The 15,379-nt window shown below is 48.1% G+C and overlaps 1 protein-coding gene across 3 annotated transcripts in view; it reads right to left on the bottom strand.

Annotated features, from left to right (window-relative positions):
* Window positions 1-15,379, bottom strand: part of LGR5 (leucine rich repeat containing G protein-coupled receptor 5) — a 1,160,674-nt gene that overhangs the window by 149,350 nt on the left and 995,945 nt on the right. For 2 of the 3 annotated variants that reach the window (XM_069228341.1, XM_069228342.1), the window contains one exon: window positions 4,335-4,412. The exons of the other annotated variant lie outside the window; for it this stretch is intronic. In XM_069228341.1, the coding sequence (XP_069084442.1) occupies window positions 4,335-4,412 (78 nt within the window). The remainder of the gene's footprint in view (window positions 1-4,334; window positions 4,413-15,379) is intronic. 3 annotated transcript variants of the gene reach the window in all.

The raw sequence follows: 15,379 nt of genomic DNA, 5'->3' as shown, positions 1-15,379 counted from the left end.
ACCGTGACCTCCTATGAGTTGTGCCTACCGACGTTGACTGCCGGGCTGCCATGAGCTTTAGAGACCGCTCTCTCAAAGCTTTCGGGGCCATGGCCTGGCAGTCGGAACACGACTTGGAGTCGTGGTCTCTGTTGAGGCACCAGAGACACACCTGACGGGTGTCTGTCACCGATATGGTGCGATGGCATGCGCCACATGGCTTGGACTCCGTCTTCCTCGAGGACATCTCGCACAGTCACACAAATCTTCGACAAAAAGGTCAAAAAAAGCCTGACAAAAAAGGCAGAGGGTAGCTCATTCCTGGACCTGGGCTTAACCGGCGTGGAAGGAAAAGAATTGACATACGCGCCCCGGGGTGGTGCCTTTATAGGCGACCATGACATCACAGATGGCCCTAACGACACTGATGACACCACGTGGAGCCAAATGATGCATGCGATCCGAATTATGCCACCGGACAGCGCGCGCAGGGTATTGCTCAGCAAAAAATTCACGATTTGAAGATGAGACCAGGTAATTCAAAGATAAGGAATCTGCAGCTGGAAGTCTCTATCAGATAAATACAATTATTTTCAATTTGTCAGAACATTTCTCATTTTAAGTGGCACAGGGTTAGGTGGTTATTGGGGTTGGCCGCAGGGCCAGGTCATAGACCAGGCCCTGTGACCAAACGCTGCCGCACACAGCCAAAGTACATGGGGGGGAGCTTGTTGGATTAACGTATAGCAATGAAAATGACTTTGTGTTAAAAAAAACATAGAAATTCACTGAAAAAAACCCAAAGGTTACAGGGATGTTATAGTTAGGAAATAGAATTTTAAAAAAATTAGAAAGGTTACAGGGACGTGACAGGTACGTTCTGAATTTACTTGCACAAAACCATAGAAATTCTGTAGTTATAGTTAGAGTTATTTCAAGTAATTATAACTTGCGGCCTAAGGTAACTTTAACTCATGCCTTCGCCATGCACTGCTAATTGCCCTACATATTGCTCACTCAAAAACATCTTTGATAACATCAGTGATAAGAAAAAACTGTGCGTGGAGGGGGAGCAAGTTATAGTTCCCTCAGGCTGCGAATTTCTATGGTTTTGTGCAAATAAATTCACATATATATTTATATGCTAGTACCTTTGGTGGAGGCTCAGCATGTCCACACTGAAGGCGTACCAAAGTTCTGGCTCTTGGCTCCTGGACATCTCCAAACCTCCCTGGACTTTTTGGACAGAACATGGGAGTAAGGATAACCTACTCGGTTTCTCAACTCAGGTCTCTACTGTTGCATCTGCTGTCTCAGTTGAAACTGTGCTATACATACAGGTTCTCTTGCAACCAGGGAGTGCAGGAAGCTGGCTCTGTATATACTACACTGAAATGAGGTATAGTGTGCACAGAGTCCAGTGAATCCCCAGAGGCTAAAGTAGATAATACCACTGGTCTCTTTTGTGGTAGTGTGGTCAAGCAGTTAGGCTTATTAGAGGGTAGTGCAAAGCATTTGTTGTATACAGACAGGCAATAGATGAGGCACACACTCAATGACTAACTCCAGGTCAATGTTTTTATATACAAAAATATATTTTGTTACATTATTGCTAGAACCAAAAGGATCTTTGTTGTAGGAAAGTACAGTTGTAAGTATGTATCAAACATATATATCAAATGCACTTTGTTTAGAATTTGCTGGTAAAACAGTTTACAAGTAAGTAACACTTTTCAATTTCGAAAGTAGACAGTGCAATTTCTCACAGGAGCCAATACAGTCCTAGGGGAGGAAAAGTGTTAGCATAGTTAACAGGTAAGTACTCGACTTACAATCCCAGTCTTTGGGGTTAGGATGTCCACAGATCAAAGTTTGATTAGACCCCAAAAGTGCACCACCAGCAACACAGGGCCGGCTGGGTGCAGGGGTCAAAGTTGGTGTCGGGTTTTCTATGGAATCCTATGAGGACTGGGGGCACTCAGAAGAAAAGAGATTGCAGGTAGGTACCCACGGTTTCAGGGAACAGGTCTGGGGTGTTTAAAGGAGCACCAGGGAGGCCACAGGTCAGCACCAAACACACACCTTCAGCGGCAGAGGGGCGGCTGGGTGCAGGGTGCAAAAATCACAGCATATGGTGCCCAAAGCTTTTCAATAGGGGGAACCCGGGGGTCACAAAGATGCTGCAGGCTGGGTTCAGGGGGACGGCTGTGAAAACTCAAAGGCTGGACAAGAAGGAGAGGCACCCACTGGACATTGCTGGACCATTGATCGTATTCCCAAAGGCCAGGGGGATGCGGGCGCAGGGGTACCTTTGGGAATCTTTGACAGATTGAGTCGCGGTCAGGGGGGTCCTCCAGATTTAGGCTGCAGGCATCGTCATGTTGGCCGGGAGGGGTCAACCCAGGGTGGACTTAAGGTTGGAATAGCCTGGGGACTTCCTCTGGACCAGTGGGCCACCTAGACATGGGCCGTGGGCGTCAGGTGCAGAGTGGGCAGGGCTCGCGGATCTGGGGCGGTTCTGAAGTCCTTCTTGGCTGTTTCTTGTGGACAGGGCCTGTTCTCAGGAGTTCTTGGTCTACTGGGCAGGTAGTACTCTGGGGATTTGTAGAGGTCACTGGGACTGCAGGATGCCTTGTATTTTTGTAGCAGGAGTTTTGAGGCTGCAGACAGGCCGGTAGGGCTGGGGCCAACTCCGTTATCACCTGGAGTCTTCACTGCTGGGGTCGGCTCTTCAGTCCTCCTTCTTTCTTCTTGAGGTCACCAGGAATCTGAAGAGCAAGGTTCAGGGGTGCCCCTAAATACTAGACCTAAGGGGTGTTACAAGGGTCAGAGGGCAATAGCCAATGGCTACTGTCCCTGAGGGTGGCTTTACTTTTCCTGTGCCCACTCCCTTTGGGGAGGGGGCCCTACTGGTCACTCACCTCCAAAAAAAGATGGGGGATTTTGCAAGGAGGGGGTCACTTTAGCTCTGGACACCTTAGGGGTGGTCCTAGCTTCAGTGGTCACTCCTTGTTTTTTCTAATTTTCCCACCGGACCTGCTGCCAAAAGTGGGGCTTGGTCCAGGAAGGGGGGGCATGTTCACTAGCTGGAATGCCCTGGTGCACTGTAACAGGAGGCCTGAGGCTTTGAGGTTCACTGCCAAGTGTTGTACTTCCTGCAGGGGGAGTGTTAGGGGGGAAGCTGACCTATGGGGTCAGAAACGTGTCTGGTAGTGGCAGGCTGACACAGACCGGTCAGCCCTACACTAGAGGGTTGGGTGAAATACAGGCTGCATCTCTAAGATGCCCTCTGTGTGCATTTTACAATAAATCCATAACTGGCATCAGTGTGGGTTTATTGTGCTGAGAACTTTGACACCAAACTTCCCAGTCTTCAGTGAAGCCATCATGGAGCTTTGGAGTTCAGTAATGACAAACTCCAAGCTCATGTACTTAATATGGCCACACTGCACTTACAATGTCTAAGAATGGACTTAGACATTGTAGGAGCATATTGCTCATGCAGCTATGCCCTCACTTTTGGTATAGTGCACCCTGCCTTAGGCCTGTAAGGCCTGCTAGAGGGATGACTTACCTATGCCGCTGGCAGTGGTTGGTAGTCATGGCATCCAGAGGACGATGCCATGTCGACTTTACCTTTTTTCTCCCCACCAGCACACACAAGCTGCAATGGCAGTGTGCATGTGTTTGCTGAGGGGTTCCTTAGGTTGGAATAATACATGCAACAGCCCTTAGGGATTTTTCCTGGTCACAGAGCCCCTGGTACTCCTGGTACCTTTTACGAGAGACTTAGCTGTGTGGCAGGGGTGTGCCCGTTGTGGAAACAATGGTACAGTTTAGAGAAAGAACACTGGTGCTGGGGCCTGGTTGGCAGGATCCCAGCACACACTCAGTCAAGGTAGCATCAACATCAGGCAAAAAGTGGGGGGTAACCAGGCCAAAAGGGACACTTTCCTACAGGGAGACTTTGCCACTACAAGCATGGAAAAAGGTGCTGTCACTACAAGACCAATTAACATAACATATACTTACACATTATGCCATTAAAAAGAAATAAATAACTTACCTATGTGATTAAGTCCTGCATTGAAAGATACATAATATAGCCTTCATGGTACTTAACCTTCAAGGTAATGACTCTGTGGTAAAGGTGCTGTGTGGTAATGGATGGGTGGTAAAGGTTATATACCATTGGCCAGAATTTTCAATAAACATATTTCAGTTATAGTCCATCCCAATCCCCAGAATTGCTCCTGAGGCACAACCGCTGATTATCATCAGCTCTAAATAAAACCTGATCTCATCATCAATCATTCAGTTGGTAAGCATGCTTTGAAAATTTATGTTCTACCTACCAAAAAACTGTCCCATAGTAGGGCTAATTGAAACTTGATTCAGTGATAACTCAGTTTCCATACTTGATGACATCATCCCTGCAGAACATAAATCACAGGAAGAGAGAATCAAAACAAGTAGGTGGAGTGGTCCTATTTCATTCTATGGATTTAAGCTGCACAGAATAATGACCTCATCTTTACAACCTTTGAACACTCGATATGCCATCAACACCAGTAGCTTGAACAGGATAGCTATTATCTTACAACCCCTGGGCACACCAAGAAAATGCAGGCTTTGGGTTTCTATCATGGAGTGAGTGGCCGAAGGCACACACTTTGGACATATCTATAAAACCACCATCTTAGGTCGCTCAATTCTTTCTGGCTACCTATGCAATCTGTTATATTACTGTCTTGCTACCATAACTGTCTACAGTCATGTACCAAAGGTACAGTCCGATTTTTGAAGCAACATATCTCTCATTCAAAGATAAAGTTACACAAGAGGCATGGCAGCATAGTATATGAGCTTCGCAGGTCAGGGAGACAACATAGCCCACAAAACATATTAGAGGCAGCACGGAAGATCGGCAATTGGAGGACACACCCTGGTAAGGCCAGAACAGGAGGCGCTCCAGTATGCCTAACAGAATGCACGGACGTCATTTAGGGGTGGCCACGGTTCGCACCTGGCTTGTCCCTTGCAACCCCTAGCACTGCCTTTGCGACCCTGCCCTCAGAGTTGGCTAAATCAATGCCAGGAACACAGGGTTGGACGATGGGACTGCACTTTCCTCGTTTTCTATAATATTTTTATTACACTATTAATGAATGATAAAAATGAACTGTTATTCATTACTAGTGTAATAAAAGTGGAACACAATTAGGTGGAATGTGACCATCTCTGGCAGCTGTGGTAAGTAAAAAATGTTGTTAAGTATAACCTGTGTGCTTTCTTGCAGGTGAATGTGTGTGGATGTGTAAGCATGGGTGTGAGTGAAAGTAGAGGTCCAGTGCCATATAATGTGGTTTCCGCTACCCCTGGGATTTTGGTTAAATGACGCCCATGACAGTATGCCTAGAAAGTGACATCCGGCAGCGCCAGTGTGATCGCCGCTGCTGGGGTTTGTTATTGTTATCTATGAAACAACCACCACCTGACTTCCTTTCGGAACGGGGGGCTTAAGGCGCGATGCGGAACTTGCGCCTGGCGCGCCTCGCCTGCTACTGGGCTGCCCTTTACATGCAGTAGGGAGACGATATCGTAGGAATCTCTTGGTTTTTGCCCCCTCCACATCTGGCCCGGGCCTTGGGAGTGAAACATATGAGACCGGCCAGCTTTGCAGCTCCCTGCCTGCTCCAGCCATTAACAAATAAGCCAACGTGAACAGTTAAAGTGGGTATACAGGAGCTTGGACTGCTCCTGTGCCTCTGGAAATAAGGGTGTTGGGGGTTCCATAATGTTCGAAACCAGCTATTAGCAGCATCCTCTACAGGCTGTCTCTTTGTCCTTAGCTACACACAGGGGCGTAACTTTGTCAATAGGTTTTGGCGGGTGTGAGCTTCAGATTTTCCAACAATCGTGCTGGCATTATGCATCTCTGCCAAATACCATGCATCAGGAGTTAGACTAACGCAGTTTAGCATGCTTTCTGCATCACCACACTAAAATACATGTCACACACCCTGTGTGAGGTGTGCTCAATGAGCCTGAAGCTGTAGTTAAGCAGTGTATGCTGTCCAGTGAATGCATTCCATGCTGCCTTAAAACCAGGTCTGCTGTGTCAAATTAGCAGTTTGGCTTGAACACCATAATACATTGGGACTGCATGGGCCAGCCTGGTGCTTCAACCAGCCATGCTGGGCTCACGCTCCAGGTGGTCTGTCAGCACAAACCATCGAATATAAAATCAGGAGGCCCGGCAGTGCCCTTGTGTGGATCTGGGGGTAGCTTCTTGCCCGTTGGTTCTTTCCCAGCAAAGTGCTGTCCCACTGTGATCACACAGTGTAGCTGATTGGCTCCTGGAAGACCTGACAGTTAAGATGTGGGCTAATATTTTCTGCCTATAGGAGCGTGTTGTGAAGAACAACTAAAATCATATAGGAGTTGAAGTAAAGGCATTTATTAAGCCAATAGGTCGAGCGTGACTTCTCTCCATGCCAGCTCAAAGTAACGGACAAAGATAGAACTCAACAAACTCCCATAACAACCACACAGTTCTACTGAATAGTAAGATTCTATAATAACATTTAGAAGAACTATGCCTCATTACATGCATATGGGCATCTTAACAATTTAAACATGCACATACATTACAACATATCCTCCTATCTTCATATATTACTATATCTCATGCAAAATATTCAAAACATATAATACATATGCAATAATAAATAAAAAAAAACTGTTCATTAAAGTGACATTTTAAAATGTTAATCAAAAATTAGACTGTGTCATACTACTGAATGTACGTTACATAATCCTTCAAATACAATGGAGCTTTTCTTTGTCTTTGAGCTCTTACATTTTAGAAGTCATATCCCCTCTTTCTGCAGCAGCCCCTTCACCACCTTTATCAACTTTAGGTGAATGAAGCGCATTATCTTCTGCTGAGACTGAAATGTATTCACAACCCTGACTTTCATAAGCACCATAATCCTCAGAAGCCTGACTGTAATAATTGCTATCATCCAGCAGCCAATAGCCCCCAACATCATCCTTCTTCTCAGAGTACTCATGCACTTCTTTCTCTGAGCCAAACTTCTCCTGAGGTTCTATCTTTCGCCATTTTTCAACCCCCACATGCCACTTATGCAATTCTTTGAATTGGTACAGGCCTCAAAATGTATTCAAACCTCCAACCACACATCCAGATTTAATTTCTATCCAATCCCCCGGCACAATTCTTGCCTTGGTCACCATCACACCAGCTCTCCCATCACCATCAACCTTCTCATCTAACACAGCCTCCTTTTCATCTCTCAACAGAGTTTTTATCAAAAAGGTGTCAACCCAGTGTTGGGTTTCCTGCCCCTCATCAACCAAATAGGGTAGTATTTACCCATGCAATCTCTGTTGTATGGTATGACCACACCAAATCAGCCACTGTTGTCTCCACACTCAGCTTGTTTGTAATTGCCACTTGAATGGCTCCTTTGACCATTCTGTTGGCCCTTTCCATGATTCAGTTTGCCTGTGGGTTGTACAGAGCAGTGCGTGAATGTTTCACACCAGATGCCACCAAAAGCTCTTTCCTTTCATCAAATGTTAATTGCGTACCATTGTCTGTTATCAGACACTCTGGAAACCCTTCATCTTTCAATATGTCTGCAAAAACACCTGTGGGTGTCGACGTTATGTCCAACATGAACCTGACAGCCAGTCACCTAGAATGTACATCTAACAACACCAATGCAAAACTCTGGTCACATCTAAATCTGTCAAGTGGGCCAATGAAATCTGTACACACTGTATTCCATATTTGTCCTGGATCACTTGTACTGCCAAAGTCTGATGGACTCACCTCTTTCAGCCTTTTCTTGCCTTCCATACATTCAGCACACCTCTTCTCCCAGTACACAACAACCTCATCCATCACAGGCCACCAAAACTCCACCCTGAGACATTTTATAGTCATGGTCTGCTCCAGATGACCTTCATGGGCTATACCAAACAATCTTTTCCGAACACCCACAGGTGGTATAATTCTCTCCCCTTGCACTAACACATTATCACTCACCAAGAGCAAGTCATCAACCACTTTGCCGCCCATAATGCCTTAGGTAAAGTGCTTTCTCTCCTTCCAGCTTTTAAGACCAATCTGACCACACCACTCAAAACTTCATCCTGTGACACGGCCTATCTCCAGTCTTCCCTACTCGCAGTACCTGAAGACCACCTTTTTTTAAAACAGATTTTATTGAGTTTTCATACAAAACCATACATGTAAAGTAACAGAAGGACAATGTAGGAGTGACATTCCATACAATTATTTGACCTTTGCTAGAAGTGTGCAAACTTTCTGCTGCCTTGTCCACCTATCCCAATCACCCCTTGGCACCCCTCTCTGAGTCGAACAATACACTAGGTAGTCTAGTCCTGCCAACTATGGGTATTCAATCAGTCTGAGAGTTGGCATGCAGGTAGCAACCGTGAAGGGAGCGATGCTGTGAGTGATCCTGCAACCTGAAGACCATCTTACCACATCATTCACACTGACTACAGCTCCTTCTTTCTCACTCCTCCTCACAGCTTCTTCATCAACCATTTTCCAATCCAAAGGCAAATGTGATGTGCAGTCCACCTGTACATTTGTCCATCCTGGTGAGTACTCAAGGGTGTAGTTATACTCTTGTAACCTAGAAGCCATGCCAGCCCCTCCAGAGGAAAGAATTTTCATCAGGGGTTTATGATCTGTTCGTAGCTTAATTTGACTTCCCCACACATCGGTCATGAAATACTATGGGCCTGATTACAACTTTGGAGGAGGTGTTAATCCGTCCCAAAAGTGACGGTAAAGTGATGGATTTACCACCAGCCGTATTACGAGTCCATTATATCCTATGGAACTCGTAATACGGCTGGTGGTATAACCGTCACATTTGGGACAGATTAACACCTCCTCCAAAGTTGTAATCAGGCCCTATATCCCCTGTTTGCAGCCAATGCCTCCTTCTCAATGACAGAATAATGACGTTCATTGGCTGTCAGTAAATGTATTGCGAAAGCTACACTTTTTCCACAAAGCCATGAACTTGGGAAAGGACTGCTCCTTTTCCATATACACCTGCATCCACAGTAACTACCGACTTACATCTGGTGTCAAACAGTGCAAGAATGCCAGCCTCACATACCTCTTTTTTGATGTTTACAAAACATTGGTGTTGTGGTGCTGGCCAAGAGAAGTGTATCCCTTTTCTTAACATTTGCTTGAGATGCTTAGTTTTTGAGGCAAAGCTTCTTACAAACTTTGAGGAGTACTCAATTAAACCCAAGAAAGATCATAACTGATCTTTGTCCTGTGGTGCAGGCGCCAATTTGATGGCAGCCAACAGAGCCTTCTTCAGTTTAATTCCCCAAACTGACAACGTATGACCGAGGTAGTCAACTCCAATAGCCATAAAAACACATTTCTCTCTTCTATTACTTTCCTTTGGTTTTAATCTTGGTCTTCATCCCAGAATATTGATTATAATTATGAGATATATAGTGATGAATAACCAATTTTAATTAATTTTTTCTGTTCTCTCCTCTTTGCTGGTGCCTGAATGTGGGCATATCTGTCCAGATAGTTTGAACCCACCAGTCACTATCAGAACAGTACGGCTTGGTGCCCCCTTTTGGGAGCCCGTCAGGCGTTGCACCGCCGGCCTGGCGAGGAGCAATTCCCGATGATGATATTATCCATACAGTGTGATGCTTGAGGGATTTTGCTCCTGATATTTCAGGTCTCCTTGACTACTTCTGCTTTGTGGAACAGTGTACCTCTGTTTGTTCTTATCATTGAAGGGAGAACGTACACTGGACCAGTTAATCTCCCGGTCCCGCCCCCCCTTTTTGCCTTAGATTTCCTCCATTGTTGACAGGTTGACCAGCAGTCTGTACAGCGGAGGATGCCGCCATCTCCTCACATTTCCCAGCGGACGGTGCCTATGAAGTACAACAGCCAGCACAGAGTCAACCAACTCAGAGGTACGTACCCACAGCTTACACAGAACACGAATCATAACCCGAAATTTGGCTTGTATGAGTGTTGAGGCAAGGCCTAGGTATGTGTGACGTAGTTAGAAATTAAGCCATGTGGGCCCCTGAAATGGCAGCTGCCTGACCTGTAAAGTGGGACAATGGGATGTGAGGTAACTGCGCTGACGTTGTACACCGTCGCGGTAGGCGGTCAAAGACCGCAGCACAATTCTGCATTGGTTAACATTAGACCCTATGGGGGTCATTCCAACCCTGGCGGTCATAGACCGCCAGGGCCGGGGACCGCGGATGCACCGCCAACAGGCTGGCGGTGCATCCAGGCCAATTCTGACCGCGGCGGTAAAGCCGCGGTCAGAAAAGGGAAACCAGCGGTTTCCCGCCGGTTTTCCCCTGGCCTGAAGAATCCTCCATGGCGGCGCTGCAGGCAGAGCCGCCATGGGGATTCCGACCCCCTTCCCGCCAGCCTGGTTCTGGCGGTTGTGACCGCCAGAACCTGGCTGGCGGGAACGGGTGTCGTGGGGCCCCTGGGGGCCCCACAAAGATTTTCAGTGTCTGCATAGCAGACACTGAAAATCGCGACGGGTGCAACTGCACCCGTCGCACCCTTTCCACTCCGCCGGCTCCATTCGGAGCCGGCATCCCCGTGGAAGGGGGTTTCCTGCTGGGCGGGCGGCCTTCTGGCGGTCGCCCGCCAGCCCAGCAGGAAACTCAGAATGACCGCCGCGGTCTTTTGACCGCGGTACGGTCTTCTGGCGGAGCCGCCCGCCAAGATTAGTATGACCCCCTATGTGTCCCAGGGGCCAATGACGATGTACGCCGGTGGTAAAGGTACGCACCGCCGCAGACGTGACCGCCATTTTCTATCTGTTCAATCACTCGATACCTGATCTTCGACAGGAGAGGACCTACACTGCAAGTGCTGCTGTGACCTCAGTCTGGAAGAGTCAATGGCTTGTGCGTCTGGAGAAAGGGCCCCTGCCTTCACATCGGAGGAGTTGGAGAAACTCGTGGATGGGGTCCTCCCTTAGTACACGCTACTCTACGGTCATCCAGACAAACAGGTAAGTACACTGGGAGCATGCTGTATGGGCTATGCCTGTGTAGAGTGGGGTGGATGAAAGATGGGGGGGGGGGGGAGTTTGAGGCGTGCATGAAACGACAGTGAGTGCATGTGCCACATGGCAAGGGTAGGGATGGGGCCAAATGACTGTGACGGTGCAGTTGGTAATAACTTTTCTTTTCCCCCTGTACAATTCATGTAGGTCAGCGCCCACCAGAAAAAGGATATTTGGCTTGCCATCGCCAAGGACTTCTGAACCCTGGGGGTCTACCACAGATGGAGCACCCACTGCCGTAAGAGATGGGAGGACATTCGCCGCTGGAGCAAGAAGACGGCGGAGGCCCAGCTGGGGATGGCCTCCCAAAGTGAGAGGGGTGCCCATCACACCATAACCCCCCTGATGTTCAGGATTCTGGAGGTGGCGTACCCGGAGTTGGATGGGTGCTTGAGGGCATCACAGAAGCCACAAGGGGGTGAGTACACCCTCATTCTGCTGATTTTGCACGCAGTGGAGGTGTCTGGGTGGGGGAGGTGGGCTGTGGGTTTCCCTAGGCCAGGGCGAGTGTGCTAGTTAGGTCCCCTTCTTCTGGCAGACCCTGTGGCTCCCCACCCCACTTGTGTACAGTGCCAAGTACACCTAGTCAGGCTCCTGTGTCATCCATGTGTGCAGATGTAAGCCATAGCCTTGTAGGCCATGTCCCAGGGATTGAACAGTGGAGGCCAAGTGCGCGGCGTAGTGCTTGGGGCTTCTGTGTCTGTCGTGTCCGCCAACGGTAGCGGTAATGCATGCACTCAACATGTCTTTCATCTGTCCTCCCCCCTTTTTGTGGTCTCCCTGTTCTTGTGTGCATTAGCATCATCAGGCGGAGGAGCAGTGGCACGGGAGCAGGAGGGAGCTGCATCCCACATGGCCCTGGAGGGTGAGACAACGGACTCAGAGTTCACCAGTGGGACGGAGGGCGAGGGGAGCTCCACGGCGGGGACAGGAGCTGAGACCAGTGATACAGACTTTACCTCTGATGGGAGCTCCCTCGTGGTGGCGGCAACATCTGTGCCCCCTGTTTCTACAGGTACAGACGCCACCCCCCCTACCAGCCCCGCCCTCCCAGCAGCCCCTCAGCCTTTGCCTCATAGCCATTCACCCAGGAGGGTGGGCATCACCTTCACCCCAGGCACCTCAGGCCCTGCCCCGGTCACCCCTGCTGCCCTCAGTGAGGAGGCCATTGATCTCCTCAGGTCCCTCACTGTCGGGCATTTTGAATGCCATCCAGGGTGTAGAGAGGCAGTTGCAACAAACAAATGCATTCCTGGAGGGCATTCATTTTGGTCAGGCGGCCCTTCAGCGAGCTTTTCAGACTCTGGCCTCAGCACTGATGGCAGCCATTGTCCCTGTGTCTAGCCTCCCCCCTCCAACTTCCTCCACCCAGACCCAATCCCCTCTACCTCAGCCTATCCCAAGCACACCTTCAGACCAGCATGCACACACGTCAACACACAAGGGAAGCTCTGGCAAACATAAGCACCACACATCCCACAGGCACTCACGCAAGCATCACACACATGCAGACACACCAACATCCACTGCCTCCACTGTGTCCCCCTCCTCCTTGTCTCCCTCCTCCCTCCCAGTCTCCTCTACACTCACACCTGCATGCACTACATCCTCAGCCACTACTTCCATCACCAGCACACACACCACCACACCCCACTCACGTGCAGTTACCACCCCCACTGCCATTCACATGACCCCTGTGTCCTCTCCCAGTGTGTATGTGACGCGACCTCCCAAGATACACAAACGCATACAAACACCCACCCAACAGCCATCCACCTCACGACAGCCTCCAGCGCATGCACCTTCACCCAAAGTCACCAAACGAACACCTCCTACAACCACTACCTCTTCCTACACTCCCAAACCCCCTCCAGCTACCCATCCCAGTGTCCCGAAGAAACTTTTCCTGGCCAACCTTGACCTCTTTCCCTCATCTCCCCCACCCCGTAAGTCTCCTAGGGCCCGATTCTCCAGGTCTCAACCTAGCACCTCAGCCACAACATCTCCGTGACCAGTGGTGCCTGTAGTCACCGGAATCTGGAGAGACTGTGGCTTTGCACTCCCCCGGATGTAGCAGTGGGAAACCCACCCACTGTAGAGACTTGAGAGACTGTGGCTTTGCACTCCCCAGGATATGGCAGTGGGCAACCCACCCACTGTAGAGACTTGAGAGACTGTTGCTTTGCACTCTACAGGATTGAACAGTGGGCATGTGGCCCCCCTCGTGGATTTGGCGTTGTGCACTCAACTGGCTGAGGGCCCAGTTTTCCACGGACTTCAATGGAACACTACATGGACTACTATTCTTGGTGTATATCTTTGTTAATGGTGTATATATATCTTTTTGCGTCCTGGATTTTAATAGATTACATTGGTTACACTCATTTGCTTTTGTCTTTGCAGTCTTCTGGGGGCTTTGGGGGGTGTAACTGTAATGTATCATGCTGTATTAGTGTGTGTGTTGTAGTGGGTGAGGGTGGGGGTGGGGGTGTTGCGTGTGGCCCTGTTTTTTCTCTCCCCCCTCCCCTGTGTCGTAGGTACAGTACTCACCGTTGTCTTCGCCGCCGGTGTTCGTGTTCCTGGTAGAGGAGCAAGACAATGAGGGCTGGCAGGATGTGGAGCTCGGGTTCCATGACGTCCGGATTCCTCGTGGGGTGTGTAGAGGTAAGCGTTTTCCCTTCGGAGTCCTGTTTCCGCTGTGTTTTTGTCCGCGGGGAATCCGCCCCGGAAAAGGTGGCGGATTGGTAAGTTGTGATACTGTGGGCGGTACATTGTCCTCCGCCTGTCTGTTGGCGGTGACGGCCAAGCTGTTTTTTTGTACCGCCGTGGCGGTCGGAGTGTTAAAGTGGCTGTCTTTGTTGGCTGTTTCCACCATGGTCGTAATTCCAATTTTTTTTTACTGCCGGCCTGTTGGCTGTCTTACCGCCGCTTTAACACCATCCGCCAGGGTTGTAATGACCACCAAAGTCTCTCAGAAAGGCAAGGGATGGGAAAGTAATGGGTCGGTGGAATGTCCAGTAATGGCTGATTTCTCCTTGTGTCATGCCGTTATATTAAAGTTGTCGAACAAGTCTCTAATTTCCCATTGGGCAATATTTGGTGCATCATTATCTCTGTCCAATAATCCGTCACACACCTTACTAGAATTTTCACCTAAGACAGTTCTCATGCAGTTTATTGGCTCCTGTGATTGACTTCTTCACCGGGTAGAATGTCAGGTAAGAAAAGTTACACTTGTCGCTCCAGTCATTGGTTCCATTGTCTTCTCCTAGTTTAGGCGACCTTGCACCTGTTGCGAATTACACAGTTGCATTCGGTAAGAATGTCTCCTTGAGCAAGTCGGTCCCATGAGAAAGAATTTACTACGGTTACACACATATCTCTAGCTTTTGGAAAAGTACAGCGTTGTGGCCTTCAGGAAAGCAGCACATTGCACGTTAGAAAACACAGTTAATAGGAGACCAGGCAGCTAAGCCCAGACCCTTGCTAACTAAGGCGTAGTGAGTAATTTTGCAAAACCTTAATACATAACTCTTTGTGCTAATACAAAATCATACATGAGTACGTCATTAATTAATTATTAGTCAGTTTCATTACTCATCGTATACGTTGGAGGCCACAGCCCGTGGGCACATTTCAAACGCCTGCATTAGTATTACATTTATGCGGTTTCACTAGACATTACATTGCAAGCTTTTCATGTTAACATTGATTGTAAAAGTGACACACCAACAATCGCTCCTCTGATGACTCTTGTCATCATACAAACCTTTCCTTCACAATTTGTTCATCTTCTGAATTCCCTCATCTCAATTTCCTCCCCCATTTATGTTGCGTCTAATTTTTCTCTGAACAATTTCTCCCTTTTCTTTTCTTCCCTCCTCGGATTATTTTTCGCCCTTTTCAATTTAATTATTTTACTAATTTTGCGTGACAACCATAATCCAAATAAGCAAGCCAAAACAATCAACATTCCCTGTATTATTTTTGCTAATATCCCATGCCAAATATTACTAAACCAGCTTCCCACTTTAGCAAGTCCCTTTCCAACCTTTTCCCAAACACCTGGTTCTTTCAGTTCCTTCAAATCTGCACTATCTCTTGTTAGGTTAGTAAACATACTTCTAATCTCATTACTATTGTCAGGTATATAGGCACAATAATGCCGATCATTAAGCATCTTACAGATTCCGCCATTTTTCGCTAAAAGAATGTCTAAAGCAAGCATGTTTTGAAGAGTCATA

The sequence above is a fragment of the Pleurodeles waltl genome, chromosome 4_1 (genome assembly GCF_031143425.1).
Source record: "Pleurodeles waltl isolate 20211129_DDA chromosome 4_1, aPleWal1.hap1.20221129, whole genome shotgun sequence".
NCBI classification, from domain to species: Eukaryota; Metazoa; Chordata; class Amphibia; order Caudata; family Salamandridae; genus Pleurodeles; species Pleurodeles waltl.
This window is presented reverse-complemented; position numbering and strand designations above follow the sequence as displayed.